Below are 24,031 nucleotides of genomic sequence, written 5' to 3'. Positions count from 1 at the left end.
CAAGATTTGCAGCTCGCAGACTAGGCTCACTTCCTGACCCTGATCCTGGGTTTACCGTATAAGACTTAAGACTATTGCTGATCAAGGCCCTGGCCTGTCCCAACCCTGATTCTCACCTCACATTCTCAATTTGGTAACAGACTCTGACTTTGTGTTTGTGACCTGGCCTGGCCCTGGATTGATCTGTTTCCCAACCCCATACTGAGCAGCTCAGTCCGTGCCCACAGGCTGCCCATGACCCAGCTCTGACCGTCACACTCTCCTTCTTCCATGTTCCTGCTTCTATCTCCTTATTGTAAACCTAAAGATTACTGTTTTCCATGCTTCTCTCAAGATTTTCGTCTGATAGTGTTTTTGTTCGCTTTCAGAACAGTTTTTGTTTCTAATTTTCGTCTTTTCCCCCCCCCCCCCCCCTTTGCTCATTTGCTTCCTCCTTCTCTGACCCATCTTTCCTATGCTCCTCTTTCTTACTAGTACTGTATGGTTAGCACATGTGGAAAGTAGAGGCAGCTCTGTGATCGTTACTCAGTGTATCCGATATCACATGCCTGGACACTGACTAACATTTTGAAGAACGGAATGTTGAGACTAATGTACTGGAAGAAACAGCAGAGAGACATTGGAAGGGTCAGTAGATCTTTATGGCTTGTGATTTTACTCTTAATATTGCAACAGTTGCTGCTTGACTTCTCTGCTTATTACAACACATGCTTACAATGGTTAGACCTCCGAATTAGAAAAATACACATTTATGTGGGATCATGGTCTTTTTGTTAACTTGTTGTCTTGGTATGTGTCATATGAGTTTGAATCATTTCCTCTGTGGAGTTCTGTAAATGCCCATCCAATAGAAGCAGCTGAATATTTAGAAATTGGCTGTTCTGATCAAATAATGAGGTTTGGGGGGGGGGGCGGGGTTTCCCTTCTGTTTATTAGTATTTCCTCCTCTTGAGGTTTTGGGACATTTTTGATTGTGTCAGATATGCCCAAACATGGGAGGCGGGGGGGAATTGACTTCTGCAAATCCTGATTGCGCTGGAACAGTGAGTATGTGATTTGTTCTCCAAAACACAAGGGAAAGAATTGATAGTTTAACTACAGTTTCCTCAGTGACCATATCCACTTGATGTTACTCAATATCAAGAGGCCTACATTATAAATAATTAATACATTTTCTGATACTCCGTTCATTTTTCCTAAAGACTCCCTCAAGGTTTAGGACCTTGGAAGTATAGAACAACTATTAATTACAAATGTTGATCTAAATGAAAGATGTTTTTCTAGCAAATAATTGTCTCTCATATACCATCTTTTTTCTAGAACTGGTCAAAAAATAAAGATGAAAGTGATCTTCATGGAAAAAAATTGAAGTTTCTTTCTTTTTGATACATTCAATGAGGGTGAATTATTATTTTTCATTCCCCCCCCCCCCCCAAAATTTTTATATTGAAAACCTCAAAATAGCAATTGGGATTTTTTTGTTGCCTGGGTTTTGAAAAACTAAAAATGTTGAGAATCATATCAGTGAATGTTGTGGACAAATTGTTTCTTTTTACTTTTTTTTTTAATAATTTTTACTTTTTTTGTGGAGGACAAAATTTCTAAGAAAAAATGTATTCTGAAACTTTCAGCTGGCTCTACTTTCATCATCTTATTAAGGATCACTACTCCTGTACAGTGCAGTTCTATCCTTTAGGCATCAAAATGCCTCATGAATGCCTCATTTCTGCCTTTTTTTGTTGTTGGTCTTTGTTTCCTTTTCCAAGGAATTAGTCACTCTGAGGAGCAACACTCATCACTATTCATTCTGTTTCTCCTTTGTTTCCCTCTCCCCTCCTTTTTCTTATCTAGATAATAATCAGTAATGAGAAAAGGAAACCCAGGCTTCAGATTGCAGTTGTTCCAAAGAATTTTGTCTGATTTTGCCTTTTTACTCTATCAGGGCCAGTTCAGACAATTGTGGTTTGAGCGTTGGCCTGCTAAACCCAGGGTTGTGAGTTCAATCCTTGAGGGGGCCATTTAGGGATCTGGGGCAAAAATTGGGGATTGGTCCTGCTTTGAGCAGGGGGTTGGACTAGATGACCTCCTGAGGTCCCTTCCAACCCTGATATTCTATGATTCTATGAATTCTGCCAAACCTGCAGCTCAAAGGGCCCTGGGTGGTGGCAGCCCCACCAATGGTAGTTTGAAGATTACTGTTCATACTTCAGGCTTGTGTTGAGTAAAAGTTGCTTGATGCTGGCTGTGAGTTCCAAGGGGATAAGAACTCGAGCGCCCGTGTGTGGAGGGGTGTCTCTTCTCCATTTATTACTGCCTTGAGGCACAGCACAGCCCTGGTTCCACTAGTCACCTACTTTGGCAGGAAACCTGTGTTCACTCTGTCTGGAGGAGAGAGGTGTCTAGCTCTCATTCAGTTTCAGTGAGATTGGGGTGCTCAGCTTCCTTTTACTACTTAGAAAATCCCAACCGTAGGAATATACTAATTCTTACCACAAACATACATGGCTATTCTGGACTCATTACTTACTCTCCCCCCTTCTCTTTCTACATGAACTCAACCCATGCAGTTTGCATAGTGTAGGAGTTTCGGACAGGTGAAGGGATCCGGACACTCACTGAATATTAGGCCTTTTCACTACTACCCAGAAAAGCAACAGCCAAGTCTGAATCCACAACAGTCAGTTGGATGGCACAGCTTTTTCTTTTCTGTTCAATTCCCTTGAGAAGAACACAGACTATGACAATATTCTAACACTTTAGGTAAAGAATCTAATGTCCACTTCCAGGGTATCAAAGGTTCTTTCAGACAATGCCTGTGGAATAAGCTCCCAATGGAAGCGGTGGAAATCACACCTTTAAAACTAAATTGGAAAAAAAATATAGGGTATTAGAAGAGGGCTAGCTGGCTGAGGCTCAGTGCACATTAGACACAGGTTATATGCGAGGCTGGAGGCAGCGTCAGTGGGAATTGTATCAGCATCCCTGATTGAAGGAATGCAGCTGCCATGTGTGAGGTAGGTTCACAGTTTGGGGGTTTAGTTCGCCAAGGGGCTGGCTGGCTGGAGTAGCATCAGTAGCCAAAAATCCTGTTTTTTGTCGTTTCTTGGTAAAGTGAGTGGAATCATTTACACCAGATACAGACTTTATCAAACATGTCCATGCCTCTGCCACCTCAAGAATAGAATACTGCAATGAGCTCTACATAGCTCTATACCTCAGAGTGCTCAGCAAGTTAACCTGATGCAGAATGTGGCAGCCAAGAGCAGGTGTTATCAACCAAGGTTATGCGTACCCCTTGGGGTACGCAGAGGTCTTTCAGGGGGTACATCAACTCATCTAGATATTTGCCTAGTTTTACAACAGGCTACATAAAAAGCACTAGCGAAGTCAGTACAAACTAAAATTTCACAGACAATGACTTGTTTATACTGCTCTATATACTATATCAGTGTTTCTCAACCGGGGGGTCACGATTTATTTTATAATTACATGATGAAAATGAGAAAGTAAGCAATTTTTTTCAGTAATAGTGTGCTGTGAAACTTTTGTATTTTTAAGTCTGATTTTGAAAGCAAGTAGTTTTTAAGTGAGGCAAAACTTGGGGGTACGCAAGACAAATCAGATTCCTGAAAGGGGTACAGTAGTCTGGAAAGGTTAAGAACCACCAGCCTAGAACACATAGTACAGATGTTTCAGGAACTGTACCTGGTGCCTGTGAGTTTCTGGGCAGAGTGCAAGGTCTTGGTTTTGACCCTTTAAAGCCCCTAATGTGTTGAGACAGTGGTTTGGGCCCAGTCAATGTAAGTGACCCTTATCTCCTTCTCCCACACTACTTCAATTGTTAACAGCAGAGTCATTCAATCTGGAGGCCCATTGATTAATAGGACCAAGGGCCAATAAACACAGTGGGGCCCATTGTGCTAGGTGCTGTACAAACACAGAATAGCAGACAGTTCCTGCTCCGAAAAGTTTACAGTTTTTACAGTCTAACTAGACAAGACAGACACAGGGTGGGGGAAGAGGTAGAACACACAAGCAAAGTGAACAGTGCGATGGCAGACGTTGTCATGTTAGTGCCATGATTTGGGGGGGGAAGGGAAGAGAGTGTGTTCAGTTAGGAGAGGATAAACTGAAAGGGGAGGGGAGGAAAGGGGCAAAGAAAGGGGAGAATAGGGTCAGAACAGCAGGTGTGGTATGAAACAGAGATATGAGACTGTGAGGAAGGCAGAGGGGAGGGGGTTGGAGCAAACAGTCATTCCGCACAATTAAAACAGTTGGAAGTTCTCTGAATGTCCAGAGAGCCAGCTTTGGTTGCTTCTCTCCTCCTGTCTGGAATATCTGATTGGTTCCTTTCTGTGGTTGTCCCCGAAGGCCACTACCACCTGGGTCCTAGTGCTCTCAGAGTGGGGAAGATTTCCCTTTCACAGTTCTGGGTCCTAGGGGGTGTCAATGGGAGGAGTGACCCCAGTTGGGCTCCATTTTATTGCTATAAAAGTTGGTGAACTGCTGGCAGGGCATTCTCTGAGAAGACCCTCTACTCCAGAATGTCCTTTTCCTACTTTTCCAATATATCTGGGATCGGTTAAGCTTCAGGACTTGTCACAAAGCCCATAACTTCTCTAGGGCATTTGAGGAGGAGGTGGTGGGAGTAGTTTAAAAGGGTTATGAGGAGATGCTTTATGTTGGAGGCACTGGAGGATGGGGGTGATTGTAGTATTTATTGGTTGTTAGTTATCTGGGTGATTTGTTAATTTGACTTCTGTGAAGGTACCCAGCACATACAAAGTAAGGGCACTTACTGGTGTGGTATTACAAATAAAATATTGTCTTCATTTTTAAATACATTAGTAAGCCATCAGGTAGTACTGGACTAACTGGCCCAAAAGATCGCTAACCCCTCTAGATCATGTAACAGCATAAGAGAAATGTTGTGTATAATCTACTATAGGTGTGATAGATGTGGGGTCACTTCCTGGGTGTTAAATGTACAGTTTCTCCAGCAGTCTTTGGCACTAGTTTAGATCTGTGAGGTAAGCTTCCTTGCCAAAAGGGGGAGACAGAGACAAAGTTGAGAATGTGGGTTGCTTGTTTGGCTGAGTATGGAGACAAAGCAGAGGAAAACGCATAGCCCCTCTCAAGTAAGGCCTTCATTTGAAAATCAGATACCAGCTAAAATAATTGATCAACTGAAGGAGGTAAGGAAGAAAGAGACTTTCTTAGCTGACTCATGTCAACACAGTATGGGGAAGAGGTGGCAGCTAATAGGTTTAGACCCTATTTAGGGTGACCACATGTCCCAGTGTTCTGGGGATCTTCTGGTTTTGGGGGGCTGTCCTGGGCTTTCAGATGGGTTTGCTAAAACTGAGTCAATTCCTAGTTCTTATGTGGTCATAGAGCTTCTGCTGTTGCTGCACTGGGCTGAGCCATAGGTTATGCTGCTCCGAAACAGCTCAGCTGTGCTTCACTAGCCCCTGCTTCTCTGCAGAGCATAGATTTTGACCCCACTCTCTGCATGCTCTGGACTGGCTCCTCCATAGGCCACTGTCCAAGAGGGTTCCAGGAGTCTTGCAGACATATTTGAACAGCCTGGTCCAGTCCCATGCTAAAGTAATTAGGTGAAAATGTCATTACTGATTCTTTGCAGAGATGTCAGAAGAGGTCATCTTTTCAGTTCTGAACTTTCCTTATGAAGTATTTCTGTGCAGTGAGGGGAAAATGGAAACCTGCAGCTGGAAAGACAAAGAAAGATCAATGTTACAAACAGCCCCCCCCCCCCCCCCCCCCCCCACACACACACACAAAAAACACCCTGTATATTTGCTAAACCCACTGGCTGGCTGGTAGAGAAATCTGTCAGTACAGGCACTGTGTCACACTACTGTAAAATGCCCTATAGGGCCCCTTGCAAGCACCAGAATATGGCACATGCTGAGGCTGGGGCAGGAGATAAGAGGGGCTGTGCTGAGGTGGGGCCATAGCGCAGCACTCTATGGGAGACTGTGGGCAGCTCTGGGTTGTGGAGCTATCCAAAGGCAGCCCAGGGAGGACTGCCATTACTTGAAGCAGCTGCCTGGGCTGCCTAGATTAAATGGAGGGTTGTTTCTATGGTGTTCAGTGATCAGTGCTTAAGGTGCTTGTAAGACATCTATATTCTGTGTCCAGTTCCAACTGACTGTTCATAACAATAGCTAGAACTTTACTGCACTCACCTAGACTCCCTTGTCTGACAAACTTAGCCCTTAAAGGCACAGTCCTCAATAGCACAGTTTCAGTGTGACATTATCTCGAAGGGCTGTATCTACATGTAGGACTTTCTCTAATCTCCCACCAATGTTATTGCACTGGTGCAGCTCTGAGCATAGTTAAATGACACGAAGGTAAAAATACCTATGGCCAGTCTACGCAAGTGCTGTCACCTTTTTCTATCACCAGTGGAGCTGTAACGAAGCTAAAGCAATAATCAGAAAATGTGAGAAATGCCTGTCTGACTATATTTACAGTATGCTCTGATTACAACAGTGTGATTTTACTTCTCTTCATTAACTTCAGTGAACTTTGGATCAGCCCCTGTATGCCTATGGGGACAAAAGGACATGCACTTCCATGGTTAGAGCACTCATACAGCCAGCTGTGCGTATTGTTTGGCTCACTAAAAAGGGGTGAATTGCGGGTGGGGGGGGGGGAGTGTTGTTTTTCCTTGACACTGAAATATCAAGCTTTTTTTAAAAAAAAATCCTTAGCAGAGACAGGGCCAGACAAGGAAAATCCAAAGCCCATGGAAGTCAGTGAAAAGACTTCCATTGACTTCAGTGGACTTTGGATCAGGCCCATAGATGTTTCCCATTCAAATCTATAATGTAAAGTCTACTACACAATTACCATTTTCTCAGAAGTACATATAATAATTTTCTTCACATGCTAAAGAGATATTGATTTAAAGAAATTTAAAAATGTATGTACAGTATTTCTATTCCGCTCTCTGCATTTCTTGTACAGTCTTCATTTCTTTTTTCTTCCAAAAACTAAACATATAGGCATAATATATACAAATAAAAATAAGTGCTTTACTTTTCCTTAATTTGTAACTTCATTGAGAATAGAAATAAGGTCATCGTCAATAGGCTCTAAAACCCTGAGGTTTGCCAAAATACACTATACTTTTTAGAGGCAAACAGCATATATCAACCTTACTGTTGAGTCATAAAACCCGTAAGTTTCTGTGAGCAGATGTTGGTTACAGTTTACACGAAGAGGGAGAATATAATTACCACTCCCACAGCAACCCATGGGTCACTTCCGGGCCAAGAACGCTCCCAAAAATCTGTTTCTAATTTTCCAGAAAACCTTTGAAATTTGGCACAGTTTTCAAAAGTACATGGAAAAAAAAGTTTTCCTGAGGTTTGGCCTCTGAATGTGAAAGCAGAGCCTGCTGTTTCAGACTCCTCTCACAGATCCACTGACCAACACCCAGCAGAAAGAATTTTCATTCTTTTAGAATACATCTGGAAAAATGAAGGTCAGTACGTGAACCCTAAATTCAATCTTTAAAAACTGCTGGATCTGTTGTTGTAACCTTTCTATTGTTGCACAAGGCCAGGCTCTAATCTGTAAGTATTTGCTTCACCGGAGAGAGGAAGAAAAGCAGTTCTAAATGTAGTACAGGAAGATTTATGCTTGTTGACTTGGATGGATGTCAGCAATAAACTAGAATACTCTTTCTTTTTGAGGTGGGGGTATTTAGTTTCAAACAAAGCCATAATATATCTACTGCAGAGGATACTGTAAACATAATTATTTGTTTTTATCCTACAGACCCGGCTAAAAATCGTATTTGGAGTGATCGTATGCCTTTTGCTTTCCTCACTTATTATGTGCATTATACTACTTCCAGGAAGAGGTAAGACAATTTATAGTGTAATGCATTGAAAAACACATCTTGGAGGTTGTTTTAAAATAAGTTTATACAAATTATTTAATTTTTTTTTAGCATTGTCCTGCCAGTGTTGCTATGGCTTTCTCAGCTTATAGGAATGTTTTACTGACAGTTTAAAGTTCCTAAAGAAATGAAGATGCCAGCATATGTTGATACAAGGAGCTCTTTCAAGTGAAAGACACCTGCATTAACTTTACCATGCTTGACAAATAATGTGCTTTGACAGGGCTGCAAACATAGTTTTCATCATACTCCTATTATCTGTTAGCATTTGTTTTTGGGGCAGTGACACTCTCATGATCTATCTGCTTTGGATTTGGGGAACTTGCATTAGGTTTCAGATGGCTGAATAACAATTGTAGACGATATTTTTATAATAAATTATTAGCTCAATGCACTGCTTTTATGAGGGGGGAGGAGGCTTGATTAGTTTGTAACTATTTACAAATGACTTAACATGTTTTGAATGAAATATTAGCCAGCAGTGTGTTTCATTATTTGGCTAGCTCTGTGAGGTTTGCAGATGTCTTATGGACCTGTTCCTCCCTGAGCTAATTACTGTAGCTCCATATTAAAATAATGGTTTTTGGTATGAAGATTCGGACATGTGTGGTCTTAAATTCAGGACCTGAGTGGCAGTGGCCTATTAGCATAGGCAGGTTTTCCAGGTGAGGTGTCTTATACGAGCTATCTAATGTATTTAAGTACTCGCATAGCCCCCACAGTAACTTAGGGCATGGCTACACTTGCAGATGTAGAGTGCTGTGAGTTAAACCAGCCCTCAGAGAGCGCAGTAGGGAAAGCGCTGCAGTGTGTTCACACTGGAAGCTGGCAGCGCACTGGCGTGGCCATATTTACGGCACTTGTAGTGGCATTAGGAGCAGTGCATTGTGGGCAGCTATCCCACAGAGAACCTCTTCCTATTCTGGCGCTGTGGCCCCTGTCAAAGTCAGATTCAGGACTCACATAATTTGTCAGACCACTCTGTTTATTAGCAAAGCGCCTTGCTAATGCACCCAGATGTGAGCCCTTCTCTGAGGTTCAAGATAACTTATTTATACAGCTAAGCCAAAGCCAATTTAACATAAGAGACAAAAGAAAGCAGAAACTGACAAATATACATACATATCTTATTTGCATACTAACGTTTACCAATCTCCTAGCTCAGTAGGAGCTCTAAGTTAATTAGTTTGAGGACCCCTCGTCTCACACTCCTTAATGTTTCTCTTCCTGACAACTGTATTTCAACAAACCCTTCAGGTAGCATTTCTTTAATGAATTATAATTTCAATATAATTCATTCTTAATTCATTCTGCTTTCACAATCCCTCCTTTTGGTCAAGCTACGCAATGACCAACAATGACTGGGTTCCACATATCAATCGTTCTTTATCTCTTTGTTCATCAGTGATATTTAAAATCATCAAATTAGCACTCTGGTTTGGGGCAGCTATCTGTGTAGCATGCCTGACACAATTTTGGATACAACAGGAAAATAACTGAAAACATACAAAAATTATTAGGATTCCAAACAGGAGAGTTAGGGCTCCCTGAAACAACCAGTTTCCTATGCCAGAGAAATTGAAAAGGTTACTTAGTCACTTCCATAAAGAACTTGGCTCTTCGTGGGGAAGATATGCGATTTGTTCTAAGTGGCTAGCACGATCTCTTACCTCATTGGTGTTGTCTGGTATATACACACAGCAGTCTTTTCCAATGAGAGCACAAGTCCCTCCTTTTGCCGCCAGCACTATGTCCAATGCCTGACGGTTTTGGAGGGCCATCTGTTGGATTGCCCCTGTTTCTTTGGCCAGGGCTCTTAAACTTTCTCTGGTTTCATCTGCCATTATTTCAACTACTGCTTGTAACCTTAGGAGCCTTTTTGCATGGTGTATTACTCCCCCTAATGGTATTAAGGAACTGCCAATGGCCTCTTCCCAGGTTAAGGGGCTTATGTTATTTACGTGCCGTTGGGCATCTGTTAAGTCCCTTCTTTTTCGCCTGAAATTGCGGAGGCGTTCTCGAGGGAAGGTTCCTAGCACTCCGAATTGTGGGAAGAGTCGGGCAGGATAACAGGTTCCTGACCAATTAGCTGCTAGTTCGGTATAAGCTCTGGTCCCACACGCCCAGTGATGGCCTATTAAGGCCGGGAAGGGTCGGTTGCACCCATTTGTCATATAGGTGTTTGCAAAGGAGGAGTAGTATCCCCCAAAGGGTACAGGGTAATTCTCCTTACGAGGAGTGGTATTATTTGCATGACATTGAAAGATTGTATTGTTTTCACTAAGGTTACTGTAGGGGGAACATGAGATTGATTTCCCTGTATGATCCCAGGTTGAGAAAAAATTCATATCTCCATACCCGGCCCGCCACTTTTTAGTTTTGTTTGAATAATCCCATACACCATTGGCCACAATATGCTGAAGGCAACGGCTTTTCCCCTGATCCAGCCCTGTCCCATTACACACCCAACACCAATGACCTTTTCCCTCCACCACACTTATCCATTTAGTTGCATTTATTCCCACCGCTTTCCAAGTGTCATTGCTGATCCATATTTTGTTAAATGGACGAGGCCCTCCAGTGAGGTCTGGGGACTTGAGTGGGATAGCCAGGACAGGAACACCAGTTTGAGAGTGGGCTGGGATGTGGCTGCAGACCCAGCAATTAGAAATATTAAGGGTCTGAGCTATCCACACCTGCTGCTGGATAAAGTAATTGTCATTGTGGTCTCCCCAGACCGTAAGATACCAGCAGCCGAGGAACAGCGTCTGCTTCTGGCAACCCTTACAAGAGCGTAGATTGTAAGGTATTGCAGACTGTTCCTCTACGTCTTCTTGTGGAGTCAAAATTGACTCTGTGTTGTCCTGAGGTGATGACTGGTTCTCTGGGGATGGTGCCTTTTTACACTGTGAAGCATGTATCCACGCTGCGATGCCAGATAGTTTAACAGCCGTCTGTGCAGTAAGCAGTACCTGATGAGGACCTTCACTGGGGCTCCAAGGTGTGCTTTCGATGATGGCGCCGTACGTAGACCCAATCACCTGGCTCGAGGTTGTGGCAAGCATCAGAGGTGGGTTCCGTGGGCCAGGCGACTCGAACCTGTGAATGGAAGTGACTTACAGCTTGCATTAGTCCCTTGCAATACTGAAGGAGTCAAGTTCAAATCTGGAACAGGAGTAATAGTAGTCATAGCTCGCATAGGGCGTCCCATAACAATTTCAAAAGGACTTAATTTATGCCTTTGGGATGGAGTGGATCTCATGTCCATAAGGGCTAATGGTAAGGCTACTGGCCAGCTTAATCCTGTAGAGTCACAAATTTTAGCAAGCTTATTCTGAAGTACACCATTTCGTCTTTCAACTGCACCTGCACTCTGTGGGTGGTAGGGACAGTGCAACAGGTATTTGATATGCAATATACGGTCCAGGTGTTGAACAAGCTGTCCAGTAAAATGTGTACCCTGATCACTGGACAGAGTAGCAGGAATTCCCTTGGCAGGCATAATATGATTTAACAAACATTTGGCAACAGACAGTGAGTCAGCCTTGCGACAAGGAAAGGCTTCAATCCAACCGGAGAATAAACATACTATAACCAATATAAATTCATATTGTTGACATATTGTGCAAGAACCGTGCTTGAGGCAGGCCCCGGAACCCCTGGGCCACTTTTAGAGGTTTACCAATATTCTGGCTTTGGCAAATGGTACAGGCTGCACAGTGGCGGGCTGCAAAAGAGCTAAAATGGGGGGGCCTATCATCCTGTCTTTGTTACAGCAGAGACCATCCCCTCCTTTCCGACATGCGAAACACCGTGTAGCAGGGCGGCCAGAGATGGGTAGAGTGAAAAGGGGGCTACAAAGGCGCCAGTAGGTGAGCACCAAAAGGAATTGGGATGTAGAGAGCAACCTTATGCGACCCAGGATTCTTTCCCGGTTTCTGGGGCAGAGTCTTGGAGCAGGACGAGGTCAGTGAGGGACCAGGAGGGTAAGAGGAGAACGGAGAACAAGGGAATCAGACATTTCGACTAGGCACGCTGCAGCAGCCACAGCACGCAGGCAGGGGGGTAAGCCTTGGCAACAGGGTCTAAAGTGGCAGAGAAATAAGCCACTGGGCTTTCTTTTCTCCATGCATCTGAGTGAGAACTCCAAGTGCACACCCAGATTGTTCGTGGCAAAAAAGGGTAAAAGGCTTAGAATAGTCAGGCAGCCATAAGGCAGGGGCAGAAGCCCCCTGTTTGAGGGAAACAAAGGCAGAATTGGCCTCAGGGGGCCACAGCATGGGGTCAGACACAGAGAATCGAGTGACTTCCTGGAGAGGTTTTGCAAGGGAGGCATATTGGGGAATCCATTGTCTGCAAAATCCAGCCATGCCTAAAAACTTTCGGACCTGGCGTGGGGAGCGGGGTCGGGGAAAGCTAAGGATAGCTTGGACGTGGGTGAGAGAAAGTGCACGGGAACCCTGGGAGAGGAGAAAGCCAAGGTATGTTACAGAAGCTTGACAGAGTTGTGGTTTAGAGCGAGAAGCTTTGTGACCCTTATTTGCTAGGGCAGTAAGGAGCACTAAAGAGTCAGTTTCAGAGGCAGACAATGAAGGAGAACAGAGGAGTAGATCATCTACATATTGGACTAGTGTGGACCTGGACGGGAAAACAAGGTCAGCAAGGTCTCGGGCAAATGCCTGGGAAAAATATGATGGGCTTTCAGTATACCCCTGAGGCCGTGTGGTCCATGTGTACTGTTGCCCCTTGTAAGAAAAGGCGAACAGGAACTGGGAGTCACGGTGAACCAGGACAGAAAAGAAAGAAGAGCACAAATCAACAACAGTAAAATGAGTTGCATCTGGGATAGAAGCCAGAATCTTTGAGAGAGGCAAGTTTTGATTCTGTCCACCTATGATTTGCCTCTTCCCACCACTGCATGAAACAATCAACCTCTCCTTTTGCCAATTTAGTTTTAGGTTGGCTGAGTTTGTCTTTTAGGACGTCTACTCGGTCTTTGTCCCAAGATCCTAACAGTGGCCACTGAATTTTGGGATTCTCCTGAGTTAGCCTTTTGCATTCCCATACACATCTTCCCCCCCTCCCCCCTAGGTCAGCCTTTTGAAGCCATCCCCCACCCATGTCATGAGGTTTTCTGTTCATTAAAACACAACAATGCTAGCAACAAGACAAACACCACAGACAAACAACACAAAACATAGATCCATGGTATTCTGAGTTATTCTTCCGCTGGCGCCAGCTTGCTTGTAGAGTCTAAAAACAAAAGAAACAGTTTCCACCCCCCTGGTGGGGACAGATTATTGCTTAATAATAATACCACTTTCTTTTACAAATTTCCTTGCTAATTGCAGGAAAAACAGGAATTGCCCCCACATTTTCCTGTTTTTGTTCTATAGGCAGGCCAGGTTTCAATGGCTTTTATCTTTTAAGGGTTATGGGGAAATTATCCCACTGTTTAGTCATTAAATCCCTGAGTTTTACTTCTTATACAGCAGACCAAGTTTATAATGTTTTTCCTGCTGTGTTAAGCTTTAAGTTTTATTTACAGGTCATAACTGAGAAGCATCATTACCATACGACCTTAAAGGGTTTTTCCAAAAATCATATACAATATACGTTGTTACAGGGATACTTATTATCATTAAATTTATTAAAATTATCTTGTTATACCATGCCTTTTATTTAGACAATTTGTTTGCTGACCACGTGTGTCCTTTATCTGCAGCTCCTTTGTGCTGCTAGTTCTTTCCTTCCTTTATCATTTAGGTAATTTGCATTTTCACAGACACATCCTGCTTTTGGATTTAAAGCCATCAGCAGCTCAGAGACTATCTTAAAAGGGACACAATCAACTTTCACCAGAGTTTTGATTACTTTTAACTTCTGCTTCCAAAACACACAGCAATCTGAAAAAGAAAACCCAACCTATTGTGGCTCCCTTTGGAGCCCTCATAGCATTTTAATTAAGTAGCATGGTATGTTTGCATTTCTTTTGCCCCTTCTACAATATACCCTGCACATGTTCTGGGACAAATGCACATTCCTTCCATAGTTTAACTTCTATAACATTATCCATATCCATTTTTACATAAGGTGTAACTATTTCTTTTTTTTGCTTACAGAGTTTTCATGTACCTTTATCAAAGTGACAGTCTGATTACTCAGAGCCATTTTAAGACTCAGTGTTTCTAACATTGGTTTTTTTGTTTGTTTGTTTTGTGCACTTCACCCCTGCTGTTGCTTCAGAAGGGCACTGTCTTTTATTTATTTATTTATTTATTTATTTTTTACTACAACTCTCATCCGCTATTTTGTTACAAAAACAAACAAACAAAAAGAATCCAGAATTTTTTTTTTATCCTCCTGATTTTGACTGCCCTGCTGCAGTCACAACTTAAAAACATTTTAAATTTTGTAAAGCATTGAGTTACCTTTTAAGGGTTAAATGCCAAATCCCAAAGCCAAACAACACTAATTACCTGTGTCTAGCAAAAAGGTCTGTCAGTTTTTCAACTTTGAATTAAAGAGTCAAATGGATTTTTAGTGGCATTATTTAAAACAAAAACAACCAACTGATCCTTAGAACTTTACATATTTACACACAGACAGACAGAGACATACACATTTTCTTTCCCTTAACATCCCTTCCACACTGCTCTGTTTTTTTTTACATCTTACATTCCCTTTATACATTTGAGGCAGTTAAGTTCCAGTAGAACACCCTTACATCCTTCAGTGATTTTGATTACATTACCCAGTAGTCAAACAATTTTGATCAGATTCTCTCTCTGCCTGCTGCCTGCAGCAGTCCCTTACAGACCATTTCTGTGGGGAAAGGGCCCATTTTCCCTCAGAATAGCTGTAAAGGCTTCTGGGGACAGAAGCGTAGTGCCGGTAGTAGTCACTCTACCTGACCCCCTTAGCCTAGACCATTTTTCCAGAAATTTACAGGAGTCTGGACTCTTCCTAAAATACATAAACTGAGCCGGCGTTCCTTTAGGGAACTGTCCCGACTTAGATGTCTGGTTACCCATACAGGAGGACTTTACACACCAATCACACAAGAAGGAAAGTCGGGTTCGTCAGAGCGATGCCCGGTGCAACACACAAAAGGAGCCCACAGGCTACTGCCTCAATCGCCGTTGCTTTCACACCAAGGGTTTTACCCAAGGCGCGGTGCGGCTGCGATTGTGCAGATTTCACTCACTCAGACCGTGGGGACAGGAACCCTTTGGTCAGCCGATCCCCAGACGGAGACGGCGCCCAGACTCAAACACACCACAGGGAGGATGGATAGACACAGAGACAAGACAGTCCTCAGTCCGGACAAAACACAGAAATAATTACCTGACCAGATTCCTGATGTCAGATCCCGGGATCCCTACCAGAACAGAGTGGGAACCAACAGGTTCAATGGCGTAGACTTCACTGTGGTCATGCACCCTTCCGTTCTGGTGGAGGACCGCTCGGGCCAAATGCCCAGGTGCCAGCTTGCCACGGCCGTCCTAAGAACAGTCAGGAGTCACACGGCCCCAGTGAAGATGGTTGCCATCTCGGTGGAACCTCCAAATTGTCAAAGTCAGATTCAGGACTCACATAATTTGTCAGACCACTCTGTTTATTAGCAAAGCACCTTGCTAATGCACCCAGATGTGAGCCCTTCTCTGAGGTTCAAGATAACTTATTTATACAGCTAAGCCAAAGCCAATTTAACATAAGAGACAAAAGAAAGCAGAAACTGACAAATGTACATACATATCTTATTTGCATACTAACGTTTACCAATCTCCTAGCTCAGTAGGAGCTCTAAGTTAATTAGTTTGAGGACCCCTTGTCTCACACTCCTTAATGTTTCTCTTCCTGACAACTGTATTTCAACAAACCCTTCAGGTAGCATTTCTTTAATGAATTATAATTTCAATATAATTCATTCTTAATTCATTCTACTTTCACACCCCACAGGATGGGAAACACCACTGCATGGTGGTGTCAAACCCAGGAGCAAGACCTGACCTCCTCTCCCTCCCATGTCACACTCCCCAGGGGCAGAACCCAAACCTTCCCCTACCATGTCACATCCCCCTTGCCCGCCAAAAGGTTTTAGTGGATTTTATGGCATTCTACTACAATAAAGTTGCCCATCCATGATATAGAGTTTGAATAATGATGATGATAAAGTCTCTCGGTGAGTTTAACAGATGAGCTACAGTTAGTTATTTTGGGTCTTGAGATGACACCAAAGACCAGTTTTGGACCTGCAGCCCCATCTACAAGTGCCACGGGTGAAGACTATTGTAGATGGATGTGCACTGCTTTTAGCTTTACGCCTTGCACGTCTCTCCTTGACTGCAACAAGCTGCTGTGTCTTGAAATCTTTCAGTCCAAGGTGGCAGAGCTGTTGCCATTGGATCTTGTCGCAGGCTTTTGGGTTCTCACAACAAATGTTTTGGTGGCCTCAGAGTGCGGCAACCAACTCTTGCTGGTGGTCTGGCAATTTTTCCTAAAATACTTAATTAACCTTAGGAAAAACAAATAAGTATGCACATATACATGTCCAAATCATTGTGATTTATTTATGTAGGAGTTTTTTTGAAGACTCAATGATAAAAATAATCTACAGTTGTCTGTTCTTTACTGGACCTAAATACAATGGAAACACAAATAAGGTGCTTTGCACGGTCTTGTTTATTTTGTTATTGTTATTTTCTTTTGATCTTTCGGTTGTTGTTTTTTTTTTAGACTTGTTGGCTAGTAAGTCTACTGCTGTGAAAAGTGACACTTGTATGTTAATATCACTTTTCACAGCCTCCCAGCTAGTTACTAAATCTGCTGTGAAAAGTGATATTAATAAACATACAAATATCACTTTTCACAGCAGACTTTCTCAGCCCCAGCAAGCCAGAGAACAAATTAAGCCCTGGATGGGGAGGCAGTGGGACCATGGGTGATAAGAGAATGGATGGGGGGCTGAGGGAGGCAGCAAAGGCTAAGGGCAATGGAAGGGTGGTGAGCCTGGGGCTAGAGCCCTCTGCTACACGGCCCGAGTCCAGAGCCTGCTACTGCACAGCCTGGGGACAGAGTGCGAAGCCCTGCACCCAGGGGCCTGGGACAGGGCCCGGGGAAGCACCCCGGGGCCGGAGATGGAGCCTGAAGCCCCATGGCTGGAGCCTGCTGCCCGCCAGCCCAGGGCTAAAACCCAACCTCACCAACCCCGGGAAGGTAGGGAACTCACTGGCTGTCTGCTTCTCTAATTTCTGTTTCTCCAGAGGGGGCAAGGCCTGACCCCTGCTGGTGGCCCTGGGAGAGGGGCTGCTGCTTTGCCCCCTCTCGCAATCACTACCCAGGAGGATGTGGCTGTGAGAAAAGACCCTGGTGTCCGCATTTGAGAAATACTTGCGGGTGTTGAAGTCGACATTGCAAGATTGGAGGATGGCCTTGACAGTGTCTTTGAATGTTTTCTTGGTCTGCTCCCAAAGAGTTCCAGTCTGCAATTTTCTGTAAAAGATGGCCTTGGGTATTCTACTGTCAGACGTACTGACCACATGACAGAATCATCTCAGCTGCACTCTCACTATAAAAGCTTCAATGCCTGTGATGTTACAGCACTGAAGGACCTTGGTGTTTGGAATCAAATCTTGCTATTTAATTCCTTTTATCCGCTGTAGATGTCGTAGGTGGAATTGATCCAAGCTGTTTATGTGGTGTTGCTAAGTAGTCCACATATCGCAGCCACAGAGGAGTGTGGTGATGATGATGGCACAATAAACATTAGTTTTTGTTTGCAGTCTCACCCAGCGTTCATTCCAGAGATGATGCTGAAGTCTTCTGAAGGCATTGGTGGCTGCACCAAAGCACTTTGTAATGTCATCATCAATCTCATGAAACGACACTGCCTATGTAGCAAGATTTGTCAACGAGCTTGTGTGGAACATCATTGATGGACACAACTGGCATAGTTGCAGTACTTCTCAGTTGAGGCTGGACCATGACTTTTGGCTTCTTTAGGCTGATTCTTAAGCCAAAAAGTTTTGCTGCATGCACAAAGCAGTTAAATAATAATAGGATTGAACCTTGTGAGACTCTACAGGTGAGGGCTTTGGAGATGGAGGAAAAGTTGCCATAGCAATCTACTGGGTTCAGTCAGATTGGAAGGATATGATAATTTCACAAAGTTCCCCTTCATCTCATCAGCTTCTTGGAGGTGAGAGGAATATTTGGTAAGGAGTATGAGATATCACAAAGAGGTCCAGCTTAATGGATCTGGATGTATTTACCTTGTCCATGGACAAGTGCTGGCTTGGCATCAGGCTCTGCCCAAAGCCTCACTGAGAGGAAATGGGAAATGCTAATACCAGGTCAAACTAGTGATTAGTTCCAATATCCATCAACTACAGTGTCCTGTACATCAGTCTTCAGTACCAGATGCTTTAGAGGAAGATTCAAGAAATTCTGTTTAAGAACAATTATGGGTTAACTCATCCATATGTAAGTATTTCCTTAACCCCAAGCAGTTAGCCTTTGGTATTGGCCCATCAGCATAAGGGTTTATACTCCTTATGCTTTTTTTACCCTAGCTAATGGGACTGTGGATGTTATCTCTATCGAAATAAAGATCCAGTTTGTCTTTGAATCCTACTGAACTGTAGCTCAGTTTCCAGAGACAGAAGTGTGAGTTTTTTGTGGCTGAAAATCTTGCAAGTCAGACAAGAACAGGAAATATATGGTGAGTCAGAATTTTATGTTTCGCAACACTGCTTAACTGTGAGAAGTTGAAGTTCTTGAAAGAGGATTAACTCCATTGGAGGCTTACGTAGGAAGAAAGCTAAATTCCCTCTTCCAAAATAAACAAAAAGGTGTAATCTGTAAATACTAGATACATTATAAGAAGAATTTAATAACAACACTGTAGGGGAAAATGGCCATCAAGTTTGCTAATGTCGAACTAAGAAATTCACAATTTTTCTTTTGGAGAATTTAACATAAATATGTAGTTGCAGTTTACGTGATTTCCCTGTATTTCTAATTTTGATTAAATGGCTATTCTAATACTTAAAACTTGTGAAAATATGAAATATTACATATTTATAATGAGAGCTATCTTTCCTGTTTTCTTTAGGAAACTAATACGTTGTGGCTTGAAAACTGCTAATTTTCACTCAGAAATGCTCACCCTCTTTATAAAACTTTATGTTTAGCTTAGAAAATGGGCCTGCTATGACTCCAGACCTCACCTTATCTCCTGATCTCTGGCCTTGACTCTTGCCTCCTGACTCTAGCCTGGTACTACCTCTGATCTCTAGTCTCTGACTCCAGCCTAACTCTAATCCTGATTCCTGCCTCCTGATTCCAGCCTGGTACTACCTCTGATCTCTGGTCTCTGACCCTGTCCTGACTTTGACCCCAAAACATGCTTACTGAACCCGGCTCTAGTAATTCCTCCGACCCCTGCTTACTGACTACCATCCCTGATGTGTGGACTCCAGCCCAGCTGTGGCTGATAGGTCAGACCGCCTGCGCCCCTGTCCCTTACAATATGTCTGCACACCCACCCCCAAAAGTGCAAGTGAATATGTAAACCGGGAAGGATACTATTCAATCATTATGCAGGCCTGATTGCCAATAGAGGAAAGTTCACAAACAGCAACTTAGGATACACTAGTAGGGTGCATGATGCCCTGGAGATTCTGGAGATCTGGCGTTTTCAAATTGGATAATCTGGGACTTTATTCCCTACCAATAATATGGATATTAAAGGGATGTCTAGTGACCACCATTATTTTGGGAGATCCAGTCTATCTATAACGTACTGCCCTGGCTCATGAAACCCTCCCCTGGTATGGGAGCACCTGGCAGAAGAAGGTTAAATTACACACACAGCAGTTGATGGATGGTGGTAGAATGTACATTTGTTCCGCTGAAGGCAAGATGGTGCTGCCTACAAAGCCGTTTGGATCCCAGCGTGTATAATGCCATTAATGTTCTCCTGCAAAACATATGTGAGGATGGGGGGAGAGCTTTTGCCAGGAATGGGTTGATGTCTGTGCTGGTGTATAGGCCTGTATATGCAGCCAGAAAGTGACCTCTGAAAACTGATGCTGGAGCCAGGAGAACAAAGGAACTAAGGGTTGGTTTGTGCCCACATCCTTGATTGGGAGTGGGAAATGTGATTATGATAATAGAACATGTGCGCACAATACTAGTGCACTGTGTCAATTTACCTGTGAGAGAATCAAATTTATGTATTGTTAATCTGAAACTTTATTAAAAGCTTGGCTTTGAAGTTCCTGTCTCTGTAGCACTCAAACATCAAGGGATTGGACAGCAAAATAGAAATAAAACACACAACTTACAGTTTGGAATACAAAAGAAATATGCAATGTAATGGTCATATATTGTCACAGTTAGATGTGTGCATAGAGCAATGATTAAATGTGGTAATGTTCAGTTATTATGAGGATGGAAAATGTAGGGCAGGTGTCAAGATTATGTTGTAAGACAGAATGGCCAGCACAGCATACTATGTAGTACACCATTCTGCATAACGCGACGTCACTAGGAGTGTTGTCTGTGCAAGGAATGCACGTTGACACCTTCTTTATAAAGGCGAAGGAACTATAGAGAACTAAAATCAAGACAGTGTGTTTTAGAAGAGAAAGATTGTTTGAGGGTCAAGGACCTTTGATTTCTACTGCCAGCTCTGCTACTGATTTCCTGTTTGTCTTTGGAGAGTTTGCCTCATCTCTTTACCCTATTTCTTTGTCTGTACAATGAGAATGAAAATAGCTACTTACCTAATTTGGAGGGGCGTTATAAGGGTTAGTCAATGTTTGTACAGTACTTTGAACATGTAAAGCACTCTAAATGCTAGTATATATTTTGCATGCCTATGAAACTAAAATAGTGATTAGATCAAAGTGAATTTATTTTAGGAAATTATGGGCCTGATCAGAGTTGTCCCAGCAACATAATCCAAATTGAGGATTCATAGGTGCTGGAACTAGGTGTGCAAGGGGTGTGGTTGCATCCCCTGGTTTGAAATGGTGTCCATCATATACAGGGTTCACAGTTTGGTTCAATGGCTCTCAGAACTACCACTATACAAATTGTTCCTGCACCCCAGAAAGGATTAAAAACTCTCCCAAAAGTTATGGAAGGCTTTGAAAGATGAGGAAGAAATGAAGACAGGTTCTTTCTTTGTGGAACATGATTTCAAGGACTAATTATTGGAATGATCTTTAGTTATACAAAGGAGTCAGAAAACTGCAAATAATTAAAGCTGCTGCCTTAATTAGAGCATTTAAATGTCTCTTCAGTTGCTTATGAACAAGCATTCAAAATGATAAGTAGTCAGCAAACTGGAAGTAAGAAACACTGGCATTCAATTTTCTTAAAGTGGGATGCTGGAAATTTAAGAAGAAATGGATACGTTTAGCAGTTGTGCTAAGTTAGCAGTTGTACCAAGCTATGGGAGAATATACTGCGTGTGAGAGTGATGTGGTTAAAAGAGTATTTAAAGAATCTAGTCAGTTGATGTGAGAATTAAGACAAATGGAGGTCACCAGCTTGATCAGTGGTGCTGTCTGTATCCTTTGTAAGAATTCTATTCTAGATTCTGTAACGACCTTTAAATAAATACAAAGACTAAGAATTTTGCCTGATAAAGGTATCAAATAGGACTGCGGGTTTTGGCCCTAAGAGTGCACAGTTATAGAAATAAATCTTATTATTGGGTTTCTAATAGCTTTAAAACCATAATTCACATACAGAATTTAATCTGGAAAGTACATGGTAAGTCAAGACATTTTAAGTATCCATTCATTTGGTGTTGAGAGGTGGTGGTGAAGAAGCTGATTCTTGACAATTATTTAACATTGTTTTAGTAAGAGTTTGTAATTTTCCCTTCTTTTTACTGAGAGCCTTAATCTATTAAAATATTATCCTGCTACTCACAAGGAGAATTAACTTCTTCATGAACGTATATGGATATTTTCTGAGTTTACTGCTAGCTCAGTGGGTTTTTGTTTTGTTTTGTTTTAGGTTTTTGTATTTATATGTTTCTGCCTGTGGATTGTCATTTACTTTTATTTAGCTTCACAGCTTCCTTCTGCATTAGTGCAGGCAAAAACAGTGTCAACCGTCAATCTGACATATGTGTTCTACAGTAAGTAAGTTACTTAGCAGAAGAACCACGCATTGTCATTATAAAGTATACCATAAAAGTCAATGCAAAGCAACATTTCACAGGGAGTCAAAATGTGGCCTTAACAGAGAGAGGAAATAGAGGCAAAGTTGAAACTGCAGTGCAGTAAATCATCAGGACTGAATGGCATTCACCGCAGAAAAAAGAACAGGAGTACTTGTGGCACCTTAGAGACTAACAAATTTATTAGAGCATAAGCTTTCGTGGACTACAGCCCACTTCATCGGATGCATAGAATGGAACATATAGTAAGATATATATATATATACACATACAGATAAGTAATTAGTCTCTAACAGTTTGTATGGTAACTTCCAACTTATCTGTATGTATATATATATATATATATATGTATCTCTTACCATATGTTCTAGTCTATGCACCCGATGAAGTGAGCTGTAGCTCACGAAAGCTTATGCTCTAATAAACTGGTTAGTCTCTAAGGTGCCACAAGTCCTCCTTTTCTTTTTGCAAATACAGACTAACATGGCTGCTACTCTGAAACCATTCACCTCAGAGTTCAGAAAGAAAGAACAGGATGAAGCAGCAGAGATACTCTCTAATAGCCCAATGCTGACCCCATTGAAGATAATGGCAAAAATCCCATCGATTTCAGTGGGAGTAGGATTAAGTCCAAGGAGCACCCAAAGAGTGGAAAGCTGCTTATACAGTGGTAACCTTCAAAATCAGAGCAGAAGGAGTACCTAGGATTTACACACAGATAAGCCCTGACCAGAAGATGACTGCCTTTATCAGACAGCATTTCTCATGTCCTGCACATTGCAAGTGTTTTGTATAATATTGCTGGAAGGAAACCCATAGATTTTTTTTTTTTTTGGCTTCTCATGAATGAACCTAAATATCTCATATTCCTTAACTTTGCACTTACGTGATCCAAGGCTTTCAGTATTGCTCTCTGCTGATTCACACTGATACATTTTTTGTTTTACCCCAAAAGCCCCAAACGGTGGTTTAATGCGTGTTAGCTTTTTCAAAAAAAATTTTTTTTAAAAAACCAACCACATCTTTTGTGCTTGGTTTTTAAACGAGTGTTTAAATAGTCAGTTCATACATCAATAACTAGTTTGCGAATTAAACTGTGTGGCCCTAGCAGAAGCAGCCAAGTTTGCAATTGCAACAGGCTGTAATAAAGTATTAGAGAGGCTGACTCCTTTCCAAAATCATTACAAATTGTGATTTTCAGAAGCAAATAAACAAATTGTTGTTCATTTTACTACATCTGCTCTGGCTTGGCTGGCAATTCAAACTCAAATTTCTTGCCTTTCTTGTAGAAATATCTGTCGTAGAACTACCGGATCAGATGAAAAGCCCAGCAGCAGTCTGTCCCCTCAGCACTGATTCCCTCCTCTGCACTCCCCACTCAATACAGACACACGTTCCAGCTCCTCTCCCATGAAATTATGCAGAGGATGTTAACTAGGTCCATTCCCCTATCATCTGTTTGGCAGCTTGTTTCTATTGCTCTTTCAGCCTCATCTTCTCCTCTGTCTCTGAGGTGACTTGGTTTTGTTTGCTCCCCTCCCATTATGCCTCTGAAGCTATCCTCCTCTCTGACTGGGAGCTCAATGGTTCTGTGACTGATGTCACTCAGCCCATCCCTGTTCTCCCCAGTCACCCTTGTCTGGCGGACAAGAAAGTTGACAGATAACCTAGGACTTATGTTCAGTAGGATTTTCCCAGGCACCTGTCTGGGCACTGTGAAGGGGAGGGTGGAGAACACACATTTGAGCACTATTCAGAAGCCCATTTATGTAGTGTCATATGCCTGGCCCACTGGGAGAATGGTGATTTCTAAAATTCAGTTTACTAGATTTATGAAATCATTCTCCAGTTTTATTTCTAGTTCTGTATATGTGTGTGTTGCTTTCTTCTGG

General features: G+C 42.5%; 1 protein-coding gene across 15 annotated transcripts in view; it reads left to right on the top strand.

Moving 5' to 3' along the window:
- The first annotated feature begins 5,084 nt into the window (after positions 1 to 5,084).
- LOC102943405 (fibroblast activation protein alpha) overlaps positions 5,085 to 24,031 on the top strand; it is a 63,259-nt gene continuing 44,312 nt past the window's right edge. For 13 of the 15 annotated variants that reach the window (XR_005227456.2, XR_005227459.1, XR_005227458.2 and 10 more), the window contains exons 1-2: positions 5,085 to 5,195; positions 7,813 to 7,897. Coding sequence is in view for 10 of the 15 variants with exons in the window: in XM_037913249.1 (XP_037769177.1) it covers positions 5,100 to 5,195; positions 7,813 to 7,897 (181 nt within the window). In the remaining 5 variants the exon portion in view is untranslated. Of the gene's footprint in view, positions 5,196 to 7,230; positions 7,517 to 7,691; positions 7,728 to 7,812; positions 7,898 to 24,031 lie in introns of those variants that run through there. The other 2 variants (XM_007056642.4, XM_037913245.2) reach the window with 2 other exon arrangements.

Source organism: Chelonia mydas, chromosome 11, assembly GCF_015237465.2.
Source record: "Chelonia mydas isolate rCheMyd1 chromosome 11, rCheMyd1.pri.v2, whole genome shotgun sequence".
NCBI classification, from domain to species: domain Eukaryota; kingdom Metazoa; phylum Chordata; order Testudines; family Cheloniidae; genus Chelonia; species Chelonia mydas.
This window is presented reverse-complemented; position numbering and strand designations above follow the sequence as displayed.